Source organism: Grosmannia clavigera (assembly GCF_000143105.1).
Source record: "Grosmannia clavigera kw1407 unplaced genomic scaffold GCSC_140, whole genome shotgun sequence".
NCBI classification, from domain to species: Eukaryota; Fungi; Ascomycota; class Sordariomycetes; order Ophiostomatales; family Ophiostomataceae; genus Leptographium; species Leptographium clavigerum.
The window spans coordinates 840,397-859,979 of NW_014040801.1; the positions used below are offsets into that span (position 1 = coordinate 840,397).

Here is a 19,583-nt window from a genome sequence, read left to right on the forward strand (position 1 = left end):
AGAACGAAAATAGAAGGCTGGACACGCTGCATTTTACACTGCCTCTTCCATCGCAGACGCCACATGATATAATCGAGGAGACCCATTTAGAATGTTACTCATTTCGGGTGACGAGCCAGCGATACAATGTTTCGAAATGGGGGGAAAGGAAAAGGGAGGGAATCTTGTATGACAACGAGTTGGTTGTGGATGAGATCGAGATGGAGACTCAGTTGGTGACACTCCTCACCTCCATCCGGGACCGACTTCAAAGCCAGCTCGATGATGGGGCCCCTCCGCTATCTATGATCCTTGTTGGATACAGCATGGTTATGGAGTATTGGTTCTTCTCCTTGTGTTTTCCGACGGTTATTTCGGGTGGATTCTTCTCCTCTTGGTGTGCTCTTCAGAAAATTGTTTACTCTGTGTCTGGACTTAGAGACCTGGGCCTTATCAACTCTTTGTTGGCGCTGGGATTCCCCGGAACCGCTTTTGCTCCTGCCAAGGGTCGAACACAGCACCAAGCGGGAAATGATGTTGTACGCGAGCTAGTGATCCTCATTCACCTTTTATACCATAGCCAGGCCTGCTTCGAAATGTTTTGCCCCTCATCTTCTTTCCCCCCCCCCCCTCCCTCTGCCGGCCACGGTACTAAGCCATCCATTCCTGAACCCGACGCGTGCTGAACGAAAACACTCAAAGACATTATGGGGGGAGTGTAGCGGTGAAAGAGTCCTTCGCCCGTTCGACGAATGCCGCCCTCGCCCATTCAGCGCGTACCCTTTCACTGTCTCGCTTCGCTTCGAGTCCCCGGGTCCCATGCATTCTATTGCTCGTAACGGACCTTCGTTACAAGAGCTCTTTGCAGAATATCACCCCGTCTTGGCTACGATGAAGCGTGATACAAAAACCGCATGGGTATGCCTATCCACGGAATATGAGCGGGATCGTTTTGTCAATGACTTAAACGGAAAGATGCACTTTCAGCATTTATGGAGGGCACGAGCATTGTCTGCACAAGATCCAAGCCCGATGCCGCTAACAGATGTTGGAGAGCAAATGAGCCGGCGTGATCGTAGGAGGCTGACCGACAGCCGTGGACCCGAAAATCAATATGTGCAAGAGTTGACGCGGCGCGAGCGGTTTGAGCGAAGAGCAGGGCATGTTTCTATCATGGAACAGGAAATTGATGTCTCGGTTGATATCGGGTGGATGGATCTGATAGAGAACAATGCCGACTTTATGGAGTAGCACGTTTCGTATCTGGGTACTAGGAGGTGTGAGATGTTCAGAAAATAGCGATCGGGGCGAAACACTGGTTGATCTGGACAGTGAGCTGTCTAGAGAGTTTCCAATACATATGATAATACAATAACAACAATCTCAAAACGACATTGAGCTTTGAAACAAAGAATCAAGTAACATGCTCAAAAAGGCCTGCAGTGGCTTTGCACGTCTGGGCTGGAGACTATGAGATAGGCTCTGTATATCGAAGAGGAAATGGGCTAGAGAAAAAAGACCAAGAAAAAGGAGAGAAAGAGGCCGAAAAGGGAAAACATCATAATGCAGGTAGCAGACATAAAATGACAGGTGGCCCTTGATCTACTGGAGAGGCCTATAATAACGTTCTAGTCATCTTATATCTGCACCTAAGTCCGTCGTTACTATGCTATCTGCGCTCACTCCCGTTACCCTAGACTCTCGCCCCGCCAACGCCCCTCCTCTCCTCGGCCAGACATTGCGGCCATCGCTCTTTCCTTATAAGTCCACTCTTCCCCTCTGCCCTCACCTTTCTCGTATCGGTTAATTTCAAAGAGAAGCTATGCTTTATTAAATGCTCAAATCCTAGATTTCCCAACAATAATGTTCGAGTGTTTTAAAGCGCTAAGCCTCACATCAAGCATAATAGGGTTCCTACTAGCTTTACTAAAAGTAACTAGATGTAAGTAGTAGTATAAACAAGAATCAAAACTAAGATATATTACAAAAGGTACAATAATAAGCTAAAGAATTTCGTGATAATAGCAGTTGGTCTCCAGACGTATTTACTTAAGGCCTTCTGCTTTTCCTCTGCGCAGGTTGCGAAAGCCCCTGGGTGTTTCCGTTTCCATGCTCCGTGGCCGTGTTCAGAGTAATTTCTGTCGGCTCTTCATCTTCCGACCGATCGTCTTTCGCAATTCCCTTGAAGATGAGACGGTAAGCGCTCCGCATCAAGCAGTACAGCCAGAACAGGTTCAGTGACTGCAGCATTGCTAATAGCGTGAACGTGATGACGTTCGACAGAGGGCTCTTGTACTGCTGCGCGTCCCATTTGAGCTCGTAGGGGCCGACAGTGCTAAACTCGCCCTGTGGACGCAGCGAATACAGGATGCCCAGGTTGATGTAGTGGCGTAAATAAATCCAGGCGGCGATGCAGATGGCGAACGGCGGCCCCTGGTACTTGAACTGCAGGTAGTTTAGCGACTTGGATACGGCGAGAAAGAAGTCGCTGATGTCGTGGGTGATGTAGACAGCAATCCCGATGTGGGTAAAGTGGAAGCGGTAGCTGAGGGCGATGAGGCTGACAGTGACGACGTGGTGGGCGACAAACTCTTTAAAATCCTTGCGGCGCTGCTCGAGGCCCAAGACCATGACGACGACCTGCTGGAGCCAGAAAGCAGCCTGAACCAGGTAGTAGGCCTTGAGGCTGGCGTCGAGGGTCCGGTGCGGATAGGCGGCAAACATGTCGTGCGCGTCAAAGTACCACACGGGCGTGTGGCGCATGACGAAGAGGCCCCAAGGGCCCATGACGAGAATGTACAGAGCCGTGTACATCTGCTCTGCGAAGCGCACGCGCTTGGCCCGGGCCCGGATCCCTAAGACACGCGCCAGCGGGTGCAGCAGCTCCTGTATGCAGAATCTGCTTGTAACGGTCAAGAGCACGACGTAGAAGCCCACAAAGGCCACGTCCCAGAGGCCCTTTCCGTACTGCGCAGGCTGTCCCTGGCCCGATTCTGGAATTCTGTAGGAGAGGAGCAGGAAGTTGTGCACTGGGTTGGACTCGAAGGGATGGACGGCGTAGATAGCGAGGACGCCGAGGACGACATAGAGGGGCCACATCCAGGTGCGACGCTCAAGAGATCGGGCCCTCTTCCGCTTAGTGAGACTTCTCTACATAATCGACAATCATTAGATAATGTCGGAAGACGGACAAAGGGGACCATGTCTCACGTGGGTTGCATCTTTGGCGCCCATGCTGTCTTTTCTGCGGCGCAGCACCATGTCCGGAGGACTGCGGGATGACGGTCTCTGCTCCGCCGTTGTCATGGCGGACAGAGTGAAGCTTCCCGTCTAATCGCTTGGTAGGGACGTGTGAAGTCGGGCAGATGGTTTTGTCTTTTCGTCAGCACAACGACAACCAACCTCCACTGCTTCCGTGCCGTGCCCCACTTATCTAGGTTCCCGCGCTCACCAACTAAAGCCAAAGTTCGGTAAGCACTAATATAAGAGAGTTGAAAGGACAGTAGAAACGATTAGATGCTGGCTGATGCCGCTTGTTATCGCTTTACAAGCGAATCTACTTTGTCTATTTGTCTGGTCTGTTCTTTAGCGGTCACCTTAGATGGTGCGCGTTATTCGTGATCCAGATAAGGGGAGTGGCATGGGCGTCTTACGAGGACAAGCGTTTTTGCGACAGCGATCCGCGTACCCTGGAAAGCGGTCCAGACGGCAGCCAGGAGCTGCCATTGGCCAGGAGGCAAGTTATGGAAAAATGGGGTTTACAGGCGGTGATTAGCGCATGTACATTTACGTGTCGCAACTGTCGATTGCTTTTGCTTTGGTTGAGAGACATTTGGGAGCTCTCCTGCCAAGCTATGCATGCAATATCCGCAGGGAAGCTCAGGGACTTGCTTAGTCAAGCCAACACGGCACAACAGGCTAGAGAGTGTGGGTTATACAGCACCGGTCCCCAAGAGCACAAGGTGATACTATGAGGATCGGGCCACCCCGCATGCTCGTATCCTGGGCACCTGCAAAGTACCTCCCAGTACTCCGTACTCGTAAGATACTTCTCGCTGGAAGCAGCTGCAGCAGTGTCCATCCATCCACATATGTTGACCGCCAGGTAGCGACCACAGCGGCACAACCCTGCCCTGATTAAGGAGGTGTGGCCATTCGATAGCTGCTTACTTATCTGGCCATTTTCCGGTCATTTGCTCACGCTTCCCAATATCCAATCCGCATTTACCTCTCCCACCTCCGGAAAGTAGAGGGGAAACCACGCCGACTTTTTCGCCATAATGAGCGAGAGCCCCAAATCGCGACCACCGCCTCGCGCCATGACCTGGACGGCGAAGAGGCCCCAGAACAGCCCGCTGGAGAGAGTGTACCAATGGCTCTTCGACAACCAGGCTAGTATGTCATGATCTCCCGGCGCTGCTGGGGAGCAGATAATCACCACCACCTCACAAACCTGCCTATCCGTCCGCTGATAGTGTCACTCGCTCTGTGCCAGGCCTCTCGTTTCAAGCCATCGCCCCCTTTCTCCTCGCCCATGTCTGCGTTCCCGCGATGCGGCCCTTCACGGACCCGTTATTCGGGCTCTCGTACCACAATCCGCAGACGGGCAGATATAGCGCTGGCTTTCGCGACTTGTGCTTTGTGGCCTTTTGCATCGCGCTCTGTATCGGCGTCCGCGCCTTCTTGATGCGACGGGTCCTCGTGCCCCTAGGCCGTGCCTGTGGTGTGACCAAGCAGAAGGACCTCACCCGTTTCTCAGAGCAGGGTTGGATGCTGGCCTACTACAGCGCTACCTGGCCTCTGGGCATGGTATGCTTCTCTCCCCGAGCGACAGGACTTCCTGCGGCTGACCAGCTTCCCAGTACCTGTATTATCAGTCGCCCTACTTTCTTAACCTCGAAGAGCTGTGGACCGGTTGGCCTCAGAAGGAGCTTGACGGGCCTATGAAGGTGTACGTCTTGGTCCAATGGGCCTACTGGATACAACAAGTCATTGTAGTGAATATCGAGGCGCGCCGGAAGGACTACAAGGAAATGATCATCCACCACGCTATCACGACATCCCTGATCGCCTCGGCCTACGCCTACTACCAGACTCGCGCCGGCCATCTGATCCTGGTGCTGATGGACGCTGTCGAGCTCATCTTCCCGGTACGAATGCATTGAGTCTTCCTGTTGTCGAGATGCACAGACGACTAATAAGCGGAGTAGCTGGCCAAATGCCTCAAATACATCGGCTTCACGACCGTGTGCGACGTCGTCTTCGGCGTCTTCGTGGTTGTGTGGGTAATGACCCGCCACGTCTTCTATCTCATGATCTGCTGGAGCGTGTACCGCGACCTGCCGCGTATTGTCGCGGTACCCTGCTACAGGGGCACGGCCGGGGATCTACAAGGTCCCTTTCCGGCCCCCAAAGAGGGCTGGTCCCACCTGCTGGAGCCGTTTTACGACCCCACCGGCATGGTGTGCTTCACCAACGGCATCCGGACAGCGTTCCTGGTTTTCCTGCTCGCTCTTGAGCTTGTCATCTGCGTGTGGACCTTCTTCATTCTCCGCGTGTCGGTGCGCGTACTAAAGGGCGGCAATGCCGAGGACGTCCGCAGCGACGACGAGGCCGAGGCCAAGGCCGAAACCGAAGAGCAGAGCGAGTACGAGGAGATCGAGCCGCTTGAGCAGGAGGTTGGCGTTGAAGCCATTGACCTCACGGCAGCCCGGCGCCGCAACGCGCTGCACAAGTCTGGCCTGCGCTTAAGCAGCCCCAGCGGCCGGAAGGAAATTCTGAACCGCATCGGGTGCGAGAAGCAGATCGACTGAGCAAAGCGGGTGGGTGCGCAAGGCGGTCACTGCGGTCAACCCAGGGCACTCTACAGTCTCAAAGCAGCATAGTCTAATTAACACCTATATGTTCCTTCCTTTGAGTGCGATCATAGTTTAGGTACCTGGCTTTGACCTTGGCCAAACCACTATAAGGGTCAACTTAGTGTTGACAGTGGCGAATCTGATTAATGACATTTGAAATGCGGTCCGCATGTAAACAGCAGATACTCGTATATGCGGTTTAAGTCCTGGCACCAGGCATGTGTTACTGTTGAGGCATTACTAGCCAACTCTTGTGCCACCAGCTGAGATCCCCGCTAGAGACGCAGACCTAATTGGCGGTCACAGCATAACCGGTGGGAGGAGTACGATACAAAGCTACATAGGGATACAGCAACCCAACTTTGAGGGAATAGCGATAGTATCCGTCCATGTGCCAAATATCAAGTGACCATCGATTACCGTGCTTCACTCTCAAGTCCCGCTAACATCCCATCTGAGATAATAAGTGATCAGGTGTCACTGTTACGATTTCTTCGATAGCCATCACAAGCCTAGAGAGATGCGGCTTACCAGCATCGCCCATAGCCCAGATAGGACACTAACACTGGGACTAATACTAAGAGACTAAGACGGGGTGTCAAGAACACCTTCTTGATTGGTTGTGCGCTGCTTTGTCTGAAATGTGGCCACGTATCAGCGATTGCGGCTCAACTGTCATAAGCAATAGACACCGAGGTAGCAACCGAGGCTAATATAAACATCTAGCCTATTAACACAATAATCAGAATGGTAAGTTTTACAAAACTCCGGTCTCGCTGTGATAAAGACGCGCCAATGACCTACCTAAAGCTGCGGGATGGGTAGAGCCCGGACCAGGATCGTTTACAATAGTGCGTCGGCCTGCCTATTCGGTATAAGATGGGCGTCGAAGAATGTTTTCAGGGAGCTGAGCATCTGTGTGATAATGTCAGCTTAGCCGATAAAGGATGTCTATCCCGTGTGCAATCATACGTTTGGGTAGCATTCTTTTGAATACCCGTCACATGCGGCACAGCCCCCAAGGCTGAACTTGTCGATGGTCGCTGTCTCCTTAACGTAATGAGATACGACTCGCTCGCATCCCACATAGCTATACATGGCCATGATTATGCCAAGACGCAGGATAGCATTTCTGCGTTCAGAAAAGCCCACTCATCTGCCGTCTATTACCTGCACAAATCATTGTGGGATACGAGCCAATGCGCAGCATACAGAATATACAAGAGAAAGGAAGATTATCTCTTCCACACAGTGGGAGCTTCCCGTCGTTATAGCATAAAATCAACCTTGGTTCCACTTCCCCGGACTCATTCACACTCAGGAGGAGTTCCAGTAGCTGCAAACGACAAAAACTACCCAACTTCCAAACTGAGACCTCACGATTGGACATTGCAACTTTCGCATCACGGAAGATGCAAGCCGATGACATTTCCGCCCCTATTGGGGATGTGTTATGGGATACAAAAGGTCTGTCCGAAGAAAGCCTAAAGATAGCCGTCAGTAAGCGTTCATCCGAAGGACATGAACCCTTCCGCCCGGATACAAAGCATTGCAGAGCTTGGAAATCCCCTCCCGAAGAATATCCGAACATCTCGTTCGGCGACGGTACAATGGCGGCCACAATAGACTCATACGGCGATCTAGTGCAGTTTGAAAGATATATTAGTGCGGGAGCCAATCCGGGAATGTATTCTGCCTGCCCTGTCTACACGCCAAATGTCTTCCACGTAGGGGATCGCGTCAAAATATTGGAGGATTTCGGGCATATATCGGACATGTGCCAGCTCTACCTAGACAATCTCTATGAGACCAGGCCGTCTGACCTGTCGTTTGTTCACTACCGCTGGCCGCGTCTCAATTTCGAGGGTCATGACTTTGCTGTAACCACGCAATGGCTCGTCATAGGTAGCATTTTAGTGCAGAAGCGAATCATCAAGAACCTTGGCGACGAAGAGACTGACGTGCAATACGGCGTTTCTAGATATGTCACAATCCATAGTCTTGAGGCAGTACCTACCACTGAAGAGGAAAATTGCGACACGATATTGGGGCCTGGAAATTACAGCTTGCTTTTCGGTCGTCGGCAGGCAGCAGAAAATAGCAACGAGCAGACCGAGATGATGGAGGGTGCATGCATAGTTGTTTCTGTCTTTCGAGACGGAAACGCTCTACCGTTTCATTCAGAGGACAAACCTTGGACTCACCGGCTCAGCCCAATGGACACCGACAACGATTGCATGGAAGTCATAATAGCGTACCGCTTGATGTGCTTGTCTGGAGATACAGCACTTCCCTGGGAGACATTTCTTCTATCTGCAGATGCCGTTGATGTCGACAAATTTCTACGGGATGAGCCATTCGACGAAATTTCACTGTCAACTAATACCTTGGATACCCCCCATGAAGACGCAAACAACCGCGACGGTGCCAATGATGAAGACCGGGACCCTCAAAAAAATAACGTTCAGGTCCATGAAAGTCAAGCTGCTGGCTCGGTATTGGCAGACCCTGAGAAAATGCCAGAAAATACCTGTATCAACCATATTGAGTTTGCCGTGCGCCGACATCTTGAGCACATCCTTGGTGTATGTGCCATCATCTTTATGAACGGTGATGTCTCTCAGGTTGCCCTGACGTGCGGTAACATTGCATTACATCGCATATACACACCATCTAGCTAGTAAGCCCCTCCTTTTATTTTCCTCGGTGGAAAGTTCACTGATCTCATTTGGGTAGCTTTACTTTCAAGTTCTTGGTCCAAGTTTACAAGCGGCTAAACAAACTTGCAAAGCCAGACAGCAGACATGTCTGTGACTTGACGGGCCGTATCTCTCGCGTCTTGAAAGGGCATATAGCTTGGGTGCTGAATGCCGAGAGGACAACGGAAGCGATTTTCGGTGCAAATTACACAACGTCAGGCAAGCTCGTGCCTATTTTGGACGAGTTTTCATGGCTTCCAAAGGATTCGCTTACAGATACATGCTTTCAGATTTCCAAGTTTGCGGAATACTTCAAGCTCTTCGAGGCAGACAAGGTAATAGACGATGCCGATTCAAAAATTCTTCGTCTTTCCAATAGTTGGCTAGACGAGCTCAAAAAGAGGGACCCTCGGCAACAAAATGTGTGGCCTCGGAAAAATGACAGAGGAGCCCTCGCGTTCCGTCTTGATGACCATTTCTTGATATGGCAAACGTTGCGCGATCTAGAAAGCCGGAAGATTTGGGACCTTGGAGACAATTCCAACCAGCACCGCAAAGATCCCGCCAAGGACGGTCACAGATATGCGTCACAAGCCGTACGAAAAAGCATTCTCCGCCACTTCACGACAAGCAACGATGTATTTGAGCGAATGATTTCTGTGACCCGTTCATCCCGCGAGAGCCGCTTTCTTTTACACGCACGCGACACTATCTTCTTTTACGATAAAAACAGTGCCTTCTTCCAACCCTCGCAAAGCCTCTGGCACAACACTCTTGAAGCTCAAAGGCCTCATACCGACTACGAAGAGACAACCTGGAACAACTCTGTCCGCTATGCACTGGCCATACTTATGGGAGTACACCAACATCGACTTACCACGAAGTCCCCTGCGGAGCTCGTCTGCGCTTCCGTATCCACGCTTTTCCGAAGTTCTGACTCAAGTGGCTCGTTTCGAGGCCTACTAGATGAAACGTCCAAGAAGCGAGATGCTCTCTATAGTGACGCGTACCGTGACTGTTATTTTCACGCTTGCTTCGAGATTCCCTATGTTCTCCTCACACATGTCACGGGCATTGAAGAAGCTTTTCGATCACCAAAGGCCAAGGAGGGGAATGACCTTGGAGGTATATCCAGTGAACGCGCCATCGCGTCTAACAAGACAACCCAGAGACGGCCCTCGGTGATTGGTGGCAGTCCCCCGGATCGAAATGAAGAAACCACACAAAAAAACCAGCCAGCGAGCAAAGCAGGAACCGGGCAAAAGCCGTCATCACTGAAATAGCGCATGCCGTTCAACGACTTTATCGAGCCCAACAGCATTGTTTCGATGGAAGAAGAGTGGCTTTACAACTATCCAAGCTTCCTGTCGTGGGGTGCAAAGCCGAAGAAATCCGATGTTCAGCAGCTAGAAGAAGAAGTCGTCGGTGTTGTCGTAAAAGATGGCTTGAATTATTGGAAATGTATCGAAAAGGAACAGTATAAAAAAGCACGGTCTGAAGAGGAGGTAATATTCGATTTTCGAAAGCAGCAAACGCATTCAGGTTTCATTATTGACATACCGAAGCAAAAACACAAAAGCAAGTGCTCCAAGCATGCCGATCAAGACGGCGAACAAGGTAACGACAGCAGTATCAATATGATAGCCGAATTGATGCCAGAAGATAAACTATGGTTGCAACTTAACAAGCCCCGGACGGCTGAAAATGCCAAAAAGCGACTTGTCTGGCTGGAACGCGGATCGTCATCGATCGCATTGATGTGCTGTCTGTGTAGCCCCAAGGACGAAAAGCTGCCAATTTCAACCTTCTTCGACCGCCATGCCAATTATGAAAAGCACTTTCACGATAGCACTAATCGTGTTTTCAACACATGGATCACGGAAGTGCACATGAGTTTTTTCAAGATGTTCGATGGCGAGAAGCGTGATCTCCAAAGCAAGGGAATCCCCAAGGCAGAGTCACAGACAATTACCACAAACTCCATCGGTGCTTCTGGACGAACGCTCAGGCTGACACGTGCTGCCGTGGGCTTTCGTTTCGTGGGCGATATTTTTGACCGATACTGGACATGTCATTTCATTGAGTACATTCCATACACAAAGAGCGATGATATTAGCAGCAACGGCGGCATCATCACCACAATAGACAAGCTAAAGTTGAAATTTGGAAAGAAGCCATATCCAGACTCATGGCGCCAGCGCAAGGTGCTCGAGCTGCACTTCATGTTGCGTATTCTGGATCAGCTGGTCGAGAACACAAACAAGCTGCGAAATTTTGTGCGTACAGAACTGGGCGTTAAGGAAACCTTTGTGGACATAACGTTGCTCAATAGCGGCGACTACTTCTCATCGAGTACCCAGTGGCAGCAACTGCACCAAGTACTGCAGAGCGTTGAAGACGAGCTGGACAGTGTGAAGGCCAACGTCACTGAGCGATGGGAGTCACGAGATGATCGAGGCCAAGAGAAGCCGCGCTGGACAACCAACGACGAGCGAAAATATCGCAGCATCATCAACACGCTAGAAGCCAAAATCGGCAACCGGATGCGCGACATGCGGCGCGCGCGAGACAGCGTTCACAGCCTCAAGATCTGGCTAGAACATATGCAAGACCAGACTCGCAACGACCTCAGCTTGCGCGGAGCCGAAAACATCCGCTTCTTCACCTACGTCACCGTCGTGTTCTTGCCACTAGGCTTTGCCGTCAGTATCTTCAGCATGGCCGACACAGAACCCGGTCATCACATGCTGGTCAACATGGTTGTATGTGCCGTCGTGGCCTTGGCCTTGACCACAATTGCCCTCGTCAATGCCAAAACGATGGCTGCTGTGGCAGAGGATATGTCGTACACCATTTCCCGGCGCACGCGAGCAGCCATGCGTCGCAGTTTACTGGGCAGACACTACTTGGGGCGAAAGGCCGGAAGAAGAGACGGGCAGCCAGACGAGGGCGGCAACAAGAACAGCAAAAACCAGGGGGAGACTCCAGGGAGCGAAACCAAGGAGGAGTTGCGTCCTCCACGTCGACCTCCTCTGCGTTCCACCGTCGACCAGTCCTGGCATCTCTGGTTCTGGTTGGCGTATGCCTTCATTGAATATCCTGCACGCCAAGTCCGGCTTGCCTGCCGAGCTATAAAGAACGACGAACCAGGCATGCAAGAGGTCTTGCACATTCTCCTAGGATTGCTAATAGCTCCATTCTTTGCTATTTCCTGGCTGTTGCAGATCGCCGTTTGCAATATCGTTGACATGACATGCTATCTATGGGGTACGTTATCAATACCGCCGCTGCATACATTTTCAAGGTTTGCTTATCTCGTTTTACTCACAGGAACTTTCATTCTCGTCACATTTGACGATGCAAGAAAAGGCAATTTTCCTTATGATGACCGTGAAATGACTCGTTTTATGTATCCGCTGAAAACAATGCGCCCCATGAAAAAACAGACGGAAAAAAAAGAAAATGGACCGGAGGAAGAGGGGCCATATGCAGAACCATCAGACAGAATGGACAATGGCAAGGGGCCAGCGATGGACGAGACGATGGCAGCGGTGGTAGAGGTATGACGGGCAATATGGAAAGATATCCTACTCATTGGTGCAATAATTCGGAGTACAAATTGACCGTTTGTCTTTTTAGAAATATTTACGCAGGTTATGTTCGTAAGTACATATCGGGTTTTCAAACGGCAGCGCCCCATCAATTCCATAAAGCAAGCAGTGGCCTGCTATATATCCGCCAAGAAAAAAAAAGTTAATTCAATTTGATCTTGATTTCGAAGACCTTGGTTTAGTGACGTCCACCTCCATCATAGGCCTTTATAACCGCATACAGTGCGTAGCAGATATTCCGATAACTATCGCAATCAACTGTGACAATACTTGGATAAATGTGACTTCAGTTTAGACAATTGGCACTTGCGTGACCGGACTAGTTCGAATATTCAAGTTCCGCCTGTATCTCTCGCATAGCCTCAAGCTCATCATCTCGTGCTGGCCCGCTCATAGACTCCACCAGCACTAGGACGGTGTCTAAACATTGCCGTGCCTCTGCATCACGTCCCTGGTTTTTCAATAGCCTAATAAGCTGCCGTCGCGTACCCAATGCCGGAGGGGAGTCTTTTCCCATGCCTTGCTCCAAAAATATGAGTAGCTGGCGGGCAGTAATCTCGGCCTCGCTGGCTTTAGTCACAGCTATATTTTTGTCGGTGGCGGTAGTCAACTCTCTGGTAGCTAGAGCGGCCAGCTGGTTGTTCAAAACCGAAAGCAAGTTGAATAGGCATCCCCAAGTCTGGCGAGTGCCACAGCCAAAGACCTGTTCTCGTCTCGCCAACACATCACGGTTTACAGCTTCAGCGCGTGCATAGTCACCCTGCTCGTTGCACACCATCCCAATATAGTGGAGCGTTGTGAGCATGTCGGGATTATTGGCGCCTTGCTCCCTTAGACGCGCCTCATAAACCTCCTCGAAGATGGCGAGTGCTGATGGCAACTGGCCCTCTTTTCGCAGACGCACGGCTTCGTCAAACTTGCCCGTCAGCTGGTCTGTGACCGACTTTGGCGCGATTGAATAGCTGATCTGCACTTCTAATGCCATGCTGATAGAGCAGTAAGGCCGTATCAAGTGGTGTAATCTCGTTTGTACAACTTTGTTCTCATATATTATCTTCTTGGGTTGTCCGTCTATTAACACGGATTTCCAGGTAGTATAGTGTAGGCAGTGTAACCCCATTTTTAGGCAGTAGTCCTAACTATAGGATGGCGCTTCTCCGACAATGCAACATCACTATCATGGGAGGTTTTGGGAGTACTACTTGTATAGTCTGTGTGATCTATGTAATCTTTAGGTTTGGGTATGATTTCCCAGTCTGTCATTCTGTCGAATGGTATACAAACTGCAAATAAGACAAGAATGAATAACAGTGGGGTCCCACCCTCTTTTTGGATAATTAGACACATTCAGGTGGCTAGATAAGTCAAGCAAAACTCACCTTCCATATTAGGCATTTAGGTGGGGGTTCAAGAAGGCATAATCAATTGTTGCCTACGTTTTCTATCTAGTGATGTCCTCTCTTAGCTCTATCAGCTGCCAGTACGGAGCGCCTTTGCTCGCACCGCAACTACTGAATCCACCCGGGCCTCCTCCTCTTCATCCTAGTTATCAAGGCGGTTACCTATTCCCATATTTTCGCCTTCTGTCCCGCTAGTAGCAGGCCTATATCCTACCCGTGTTTGTAATAGCTGAAGCCCCGCCTCTTGCCTGTGTGGATTTCCCGAGGTCACCTGACCTGACCTCGGCCGCCGAAATCACTAGATAAGACGAAGCCCTGACTAAACGCACATTGCGCACAGTCTAGAGCTTCAGTCAACCACCCCAAACGAAATATCATCACTAGATCTTCTAAAGGCCTTAAAGCTTACTACGATACGTGCAACTAGTGAGAGCGGAGGTAGGGTAAGGCCTCAGCTTAAACCAACAACAACACACACACCTACCATCGTACGTACGTAACTGTGCACAAAGAGAGGTGCCATAAAGCACCTCCCTTCGTCAGAAGGTAGGGGCAGCATATGGCTAGTCCGAAAGGGAAAAGGGAGGAAAGCCATGCGGGCTCACCTTATAATCCCGAAAGAGATAACAAGACAAGCCCGCCCGGCGAAGTCTTGGGCGTAGTCTGTGCTTCACGAGTGTACTGTATGTCTCTGCAACTAATTGATTCTCTGGATGCGTGTCTGCTTGTCTCCCTCTCATAAGGAGAGGGAAGAAGAGAGGGTTTTTATATATATGGAGTGTGTAAGTGGTGACAGAAGGCATGAATTGTTCCACATCTGATTGGTCAGGAACAATGGGGTAGGTCATGTGACGATATAGCATCCCGCGAGGGTCCTGACTTGTCATCCCGTGCGGCCGGAATAGGTGTTCCTGGGGTGCAGTTTTCCTCATCACTCACTGGTCCGGACGAATATCCCACAAGGGTTACCGTACGGGTCTTACACTGGTATTCGCGCAGACGACTACGCGTACAGACTAGTAGTGCACGGAGTAGAAAGCCACACCTGTGCCTTTGCGGGGCATTTTATTTCATATCCAAGGCAGATCCTGTCGAATGAACCAGACCAGAATGGGAGGGGCGTGTACGATTATGCAGTGTGATGAAAGAATACATGTACTGTGTGGCGCAGGGGGCTATTTAGTACGTGTTCTGACGCACGTCGGCATACCTCGGAAGTAAGATACCTAACCATAACAATACATTCATGCTCACTGGGCACCCATAATTCGACAGATCCTTCTTCCTGCTTCAGCTACGGTGTACGGAGTACAAACCTGTATACGTAACGACAGACCTATAAGAAGGCACTGATTCATTTTCATATTAACTAGCTTGTCACTATTTTTAATTAAAAAAATCACAAAGCGCCAGAACGTTCCGTCGATTTATCTTGCCGAATTATGTGTCCTCTCCAAGACACGCCGAGATCTCTGCAGACTACCTACACCAAATTCTTGCATTCTATACATGGGGGCTATGCATATGGTGGGTTTTCTCTGTTGTGTCTATCGTGGAGTGACTTATTATGCGCACTATCATCGCCTTCCGCATAGCCCCTCAATGCAACCCCACCGCATTACACAGTTCGTATGTGGTCAGACAAGTATGACGAAGAGTAGGCACAGCCCCAGTCAAACCGGGCATACTACTTCACTAACGACAACATATAAAGTCGAGATTTCCGCAACGAAAACTGCGTATTTGTGCGTTCAACCCTTCCGTAAGACAGAAATACACAAGATATTTTCTTTAAATATTTGTGTCCAGAAAAATGTCTGATATCCAAATAATTGAAGAAGGCCGGGCGAGTAGTATGCAGCTAGTCGACTCCAGAGCGACACGCTTATCCAATGCTGCAACAGTTGTCGGTGTCTCATCCAGACCAAGCTTTCCCCAACATCGAAGTACGATTTCGGAAATCAACCGACATCCCGGGGATCGTCCTGGAAAGGACAACTTCTTTGTCGGTGACATTTATAAGGAGACCACTTACGAAAGTGTTCAAGAAAAGTATGTAGGGAAAGAATGTTTTTCAATTTATCTCAAACTGTGATCGTTTTCTTTTTTGCCTTCTACCCTCGCTATTTTTTTTGTTCTGGGGGCGTATTTTATATCGTCATCTGATACCTGCGCAGAGACGGACTGTACTTGCGCTATGTTAAAGAGCTATCGGGACAATGGCCCCGACTCAAGTACCTCGCCGACTTCATGCAAGTCGGCACAGCTCCCAAGCGGGAAGAGCACATGAACAACATGGAAAAGGCAGAACGTCGCGAGCGGACCAAGGTAGCCGTCCTGAACTTTAGCAACCCGGAATCCATGACGAGTACAAATTGTAACAGTCCTTCGGAGCTGGCCGCTAGCCTGGATAAGTATCTTTACGACTCTGAAAATATGAAGACGAGCGTACTCTTCCTCGTCGAAGACCTTTCCACGTCCGTCATGGAGCAGCTTGGGAAGGCGCTGGACGTCGATCCGACTTTCTTCCGCAACCATCTAGAAGATCACACGTGGTTCAATATCAAGGACAACTGGGTTGACCTGCCCGAGCTCGGCTCCCAGTCACAGGGTCGGAAATTTGTCACCCTTCGTTACATGACCACGCAATTTTTTGAAGACGAGGCGCTTGCCGAAGAGGCCAAGGCTGAGACAGTCAACTGGAATGTGCTTCGCCGAGTCGACCTGGAGAGCCAGGTCAAGTCGGGCGACCTGGCCTGGTGGGCCGAGTCACGCCACCGCGTTGGCATCCTACGGCCGAGGATGAGCATCTGGAGCACCTGGTCAGGGTCTAGTTGGGTTGGCATTGTCCTAGTCGACCCCTGTGTCAGCGTCGGTCGTCCGCTGTGGAACGGCTACGGCAATATGCACCACCCCCCGAGCATGGCCGAGTCCGGGTCCGTGGAGAAGAGGGCGCAGAACCTGTCGACTTTTGACACGGTGCTCGCCCGCCTTCTATCAATCCCGAAGAATGATCGCGACCGGCTGCAGAACGAACCCGAGCATCTCGTCTCACATTTGTATCCGTTTGTCTTTGGAGGCACGCTTGTCACGCTCGAGTTCGCCTTTACTGGCCTGATCCAGGTCGAGTGGGAGCTCGACTCGGGCCACGGCCGCACGCCCGAGGATCTCGAGAGGCTGGTCGAGGCCCTGCACAAATGGCGTCGCCGTCTGTTCTTTCATACCCGCTGGGTACAAGAATCCATCAAGGCGCTAGAGGGTTGCTACTCACTCGGACCGCTGTCAGCTGCAGCGAAGTCGAAATATGCCTTCATCCAGTCGCAGAGCACAGGAAGCTGGCAGGATGGCCTCAGACAGGATTTTCTCGACATTCTCTCCCGGCTGCAGCTGATCCAGGAGAGGGCAGAGAGCACGATGCAGATGGCCATCACCAATGTCAGCATTGAGGAGGGAAAGATCAGCCTGATCGAGAGCGGAGACACGAGTCGCATCACGTCCCTAGCGTTTGTTTTCCTACCCATGTCTCTCGTGGCCAGCGTCTTAGGCATGAATGAAGAATTCAAATGGAATGCGCACATTTTCATAGTCTTCATCGTTACATCCGTTACGCTTACCGTCGTTTCCCTTGGTCTGGCTATGCATTCAAGATCCATCATGTCTTATTGGCGGCAGAACAGGTTCGTGATAATTGGGAGGAAGGAGAATTGAGTAGCTCTCTTCCTGTATATTGTTTTAATGCTAGTCTTATGTTAATTATGAGTAAAGGTCGGGTTGGGTTCTGCTTTAGACCTCAAACCATACAAACCTGTAATTGGACGGGAAGGTAGGAAGAAGGAGGCTAGTCTGAAGAGGAACAGAGAGGTAAGATATACCATGCTGGCTTAACTTGAGATCCCGAAAGGGGAAGCAAAGTAAGCCCCCGCAGCGAGGCGTATGCGTATCTGCGTACTTCTTTAGATGCTGATACTCACGTTCAATGCGCAAGACGGCGGGTCATTACTTGATTCCAGGAGTGATATTTCCCTCCATCAACTTAGAGGAGAGAAGAGCGTATAAAAAATATGCGTTCTTATATTAGTACATTGTATTTTGTTGAAGGCCTTATACCTGTAGTTCACTCCGTCCGAAAGACACTCTCCTCCATATTTGCCCAGCCCTTCCTGAATCTTCTTTGATTTCAAGCAGTCTATACTAGCTACAAGTTTTTGTTAGACGGCGCATAGAAGGAAAGAGATTGATACACACGAAGTCATCGCCCTCGTAGAATAGGGTCACAGACCAATCGATGATTGACTCGTGCGGTTTCCGTCTGCCAATCACATAACGCCACGTCTTGCTGTCGGGGCTATATATTCTGGTCGGCAGACACCATATTCGTATTAGCACGCACTGCAACATTACATCTTCGCCTCGCTATGAAGCTCTCCCAAGTTTCGCTTCAAGAAGTTGCCTCGCTTTCGCGAGCCAATCTTGATGATGCCAGGCATATTTTCCTCTTTGAAGAACTTGACATCAACGGGTGTCTTTTAGACTGTGAAGCTTGGCACATTAGGCAATCTCTTCAGAGTCGCCGGGCTTCGTGTACGTCCGAGAAACGTGAGAAATCGGTCGAATTTAGGAAGCTAGCGAAAGAGTCGATACTAAGACAACGTCAAACGTTAAACAATGGCAAGCGTGTTCTCAACAGTAAGCTCAGGAAGACAAGGAAGCCTTTTAAACTCAACGACCTTAAAGCTTCATTCGAAAATGGGTGTGACTGCTGTCGATTTTTCCATGACCTAATTGAGACCACTCTCCTAACTCGCATGGGTCTTGATCTGCATAACTTGTTATTGGAGTGGAGCGGTTACAGCTATTTTCTGAAAGTACAAGACACTCGCCAAGGGGCCTTTTTTTCTATCCAATTCTTTTCCCCCTCTGGTGAGTAGTGTTGTCAAACGGTCCAAAATTTAGAGGCGACCATCACAACTAATCCATGTTCATATTTAGGGGCAAAAACTGTTATCCAAGGCCTTAGATCTTCCAACGTACTATCAGGCGACACGTCTTCTCAAATGTCAATCAATCTGGCGAAAGCCTGGATAGAGCAGTGCGAGGAATCTCATGGACAGTGCGGTTCTGGATGCGACATGCCTCTTCCAAAGAGATGTCTTGACCTAGAGCCCGATGGCTTGACCGATGGGTCAACAATCAGGCTAGTCGAGACCAAAGGCATGCTCGACAGATATGCATGCTTATCCCACTGTTGGGGTACCGACTCAAAGCCAACTCAGACCACATCGCATACCATACAAGATTTTCTAAATAAAATCCCATTAACTATTCTCCCCAAAACGTTTGGAGATGCTGTGGTGATTGCGAGAAAGCTAGGGTTGCGATATCTGTGGATCGATTCCCTTTGCATTATCCAAGATTCGGCTGCGGATTGGCAGACAGAGTCCGGTCAGATGGCCGACATCTACCGCAATAGCTACGTCACCATTGCGGCAATCTCGTCGCCAGACTCTCACGGTGGTTGTTTCAGTCCTAAGGAAATGCCTGATTTGTGTATTCACGTCCAAGGGGATAACTTTGAAAGCTATGTAGCGGCACGATTCTGCGAAGAAAATGAATCCATATCCAGCACTGACATCTTTAAGAAAGCTTACCCCGCGCTCACCCGGGCCTGGATCTACCAAGAGCGCATTCTCTCTCGACGGATGCTCTACTGCACACATTACGAATTCCAATTCGAATGCTGCCAGGAGAGGACTTGCGAATGCGGCAACAGGTTCATGCCTCCTCACCCCCTCCCAAAATCGGCAGCAAGCCAAGCCATGCTGCAGTCAAAAGACCAATATTCACAACTTGCGAGGCTGCACGATTCAAAAGGGAGATTTTCACCCATGCAAATGTGCCAGCATTGGCAAAAGACCGTTGTGCAATACACCAAGCTTGATCTAACCAAATCAAGTGACAAGCTGCCGGCACTATCGGGTTGTGCCAAGGACATCGTCCGTTTCACGGGAGACGGCTACTTCGCAGGTCTTTGGCGGA

At 50.2% G+C, this 19,583-nt stretch overlaps 6 protein-coding genes across 6 annotated transcripts; 4 read left to right on the top strand and 2 right to left on the bottom strand.

Moving 5' to 3' along the window:
• Positions 1 to 1,011: 1,011 nt before the first annotated feature.
• CMQ_1710 (uncharacterized protein) lies at positions 1,012 to 1,230 on the top strand (the record flags this gene model as incomplete). The annotated part of the gene is made up of 1 exon (XM_014318789.1): positions 1,012 to 1,230. The coding sequence occupies one exon, from the start codon at positions 1,012 to 1,014 to the stop codon at positions 1,228 to 1,230; it is 219 nt and encodes a 72-aa protein (XP_014174264.1).
• Positions 1,231 to 2,028: 798 nt separating this feature from the next.
• On the bottom strand, positions 2,029 to 3,285 carry CMQ_384 (longevity-assurance protein 1; the record flags this gene model as incomplete). The annotated part of the gene is made up of 2 exons (XM_014317463.1): positions 2,029 to 3,129; positions 3,190 to 3,285. The coding sequence occupies 2 exons, from the start codon at positions 3,283 to 3,285 to the stop codon at positions 2,029 to 2,031; spliced, it is 1,197 nt and encodes a 398-aa protein (XP_014172938.1).
• Positions 3,286 to 4,259: 974 nt separating this feature from the next.
• CMQ_1083 (longevity-assurance protein) lies at positions 4,260 to 5,792 on the top strand (the record flags this gene model as incomplete). The annotated part of the gene is made up of 4 exons (XM_014318162.1): positions 4,260 to 4,374; positions 4,475 to 4,788; positions 4,857 to 5,129; positions 5,190 to 5,792. The coding sequence occupies 4 exons, from the start codon at positions 4,260 to 4,262 to the stop codon at positions 5,790 to 5,792; spliced, it is 1,305 nt and encodes a 434-aa protein (XP_014173637.1).
• A 4,648-nt stretch (positions 5,793 to 10,440) lies between these two features.
• Positions 10,441 to 11,891, top strand: CMQ_487 (uncharacterized protein; the record flags this gene model as incomplete). Its single annotated transcript, XM_014317566.1, has 2 exons — positions 10,441 to 11,615; positions 11,867 to 11,891. The coding sequence occupies 2 exons, from the start codon at positions 10,441 to 10,443 to the stop codon at positions 11,889 to 11,891; spliced, it is 1,200 nt and encodes a 399-aa protein (XP_014173041.1).
• Positions 11,892 to 12,466: 575 nt separating this feature from the next.
• CMQ_991 (tetratricopeptide tpr repeat protein) lies at positions 12,467 to 13,132 on the bottom strand (the record flags this gene model as incomplete). The annotated part of the gene is made up of 1 exon (XM_014318070.1): positions 12,467 to 13,132. The coding sequence occupies one exon, from the start codon at positions 13,130 to 13,132 to the stop codon at positions 12,467 to 12,469; it is 666 nt and encodes a 221-aa protein (XP_014173545.1).
• Positions 13,133 to 15,194: 2,062 nt separating this feature from the next.
• On the top strand, positions 15,195 to 17,255 carry CMQ_1139 (uncharacterized protein; the record flags this gene model as incomplete). The annotated part of the gene is made up of 3 exons (XM_014318218.1): positions 15,195 to 15,204; positions 15,262 to 15,292; positions 15,725 to 17,255. The coding sequence occupies 3 exons, from the start codon at positions 15,195 to 15,197 to the stop codon at positions 17,253 to 17,255; spliced, it is 1,572 nt and encodes a 523-aa protein (XP_014173693.1).
• Between the last annotated feature and the right edge of the window lie 2,328 nt (positions 17,256 to 19,583).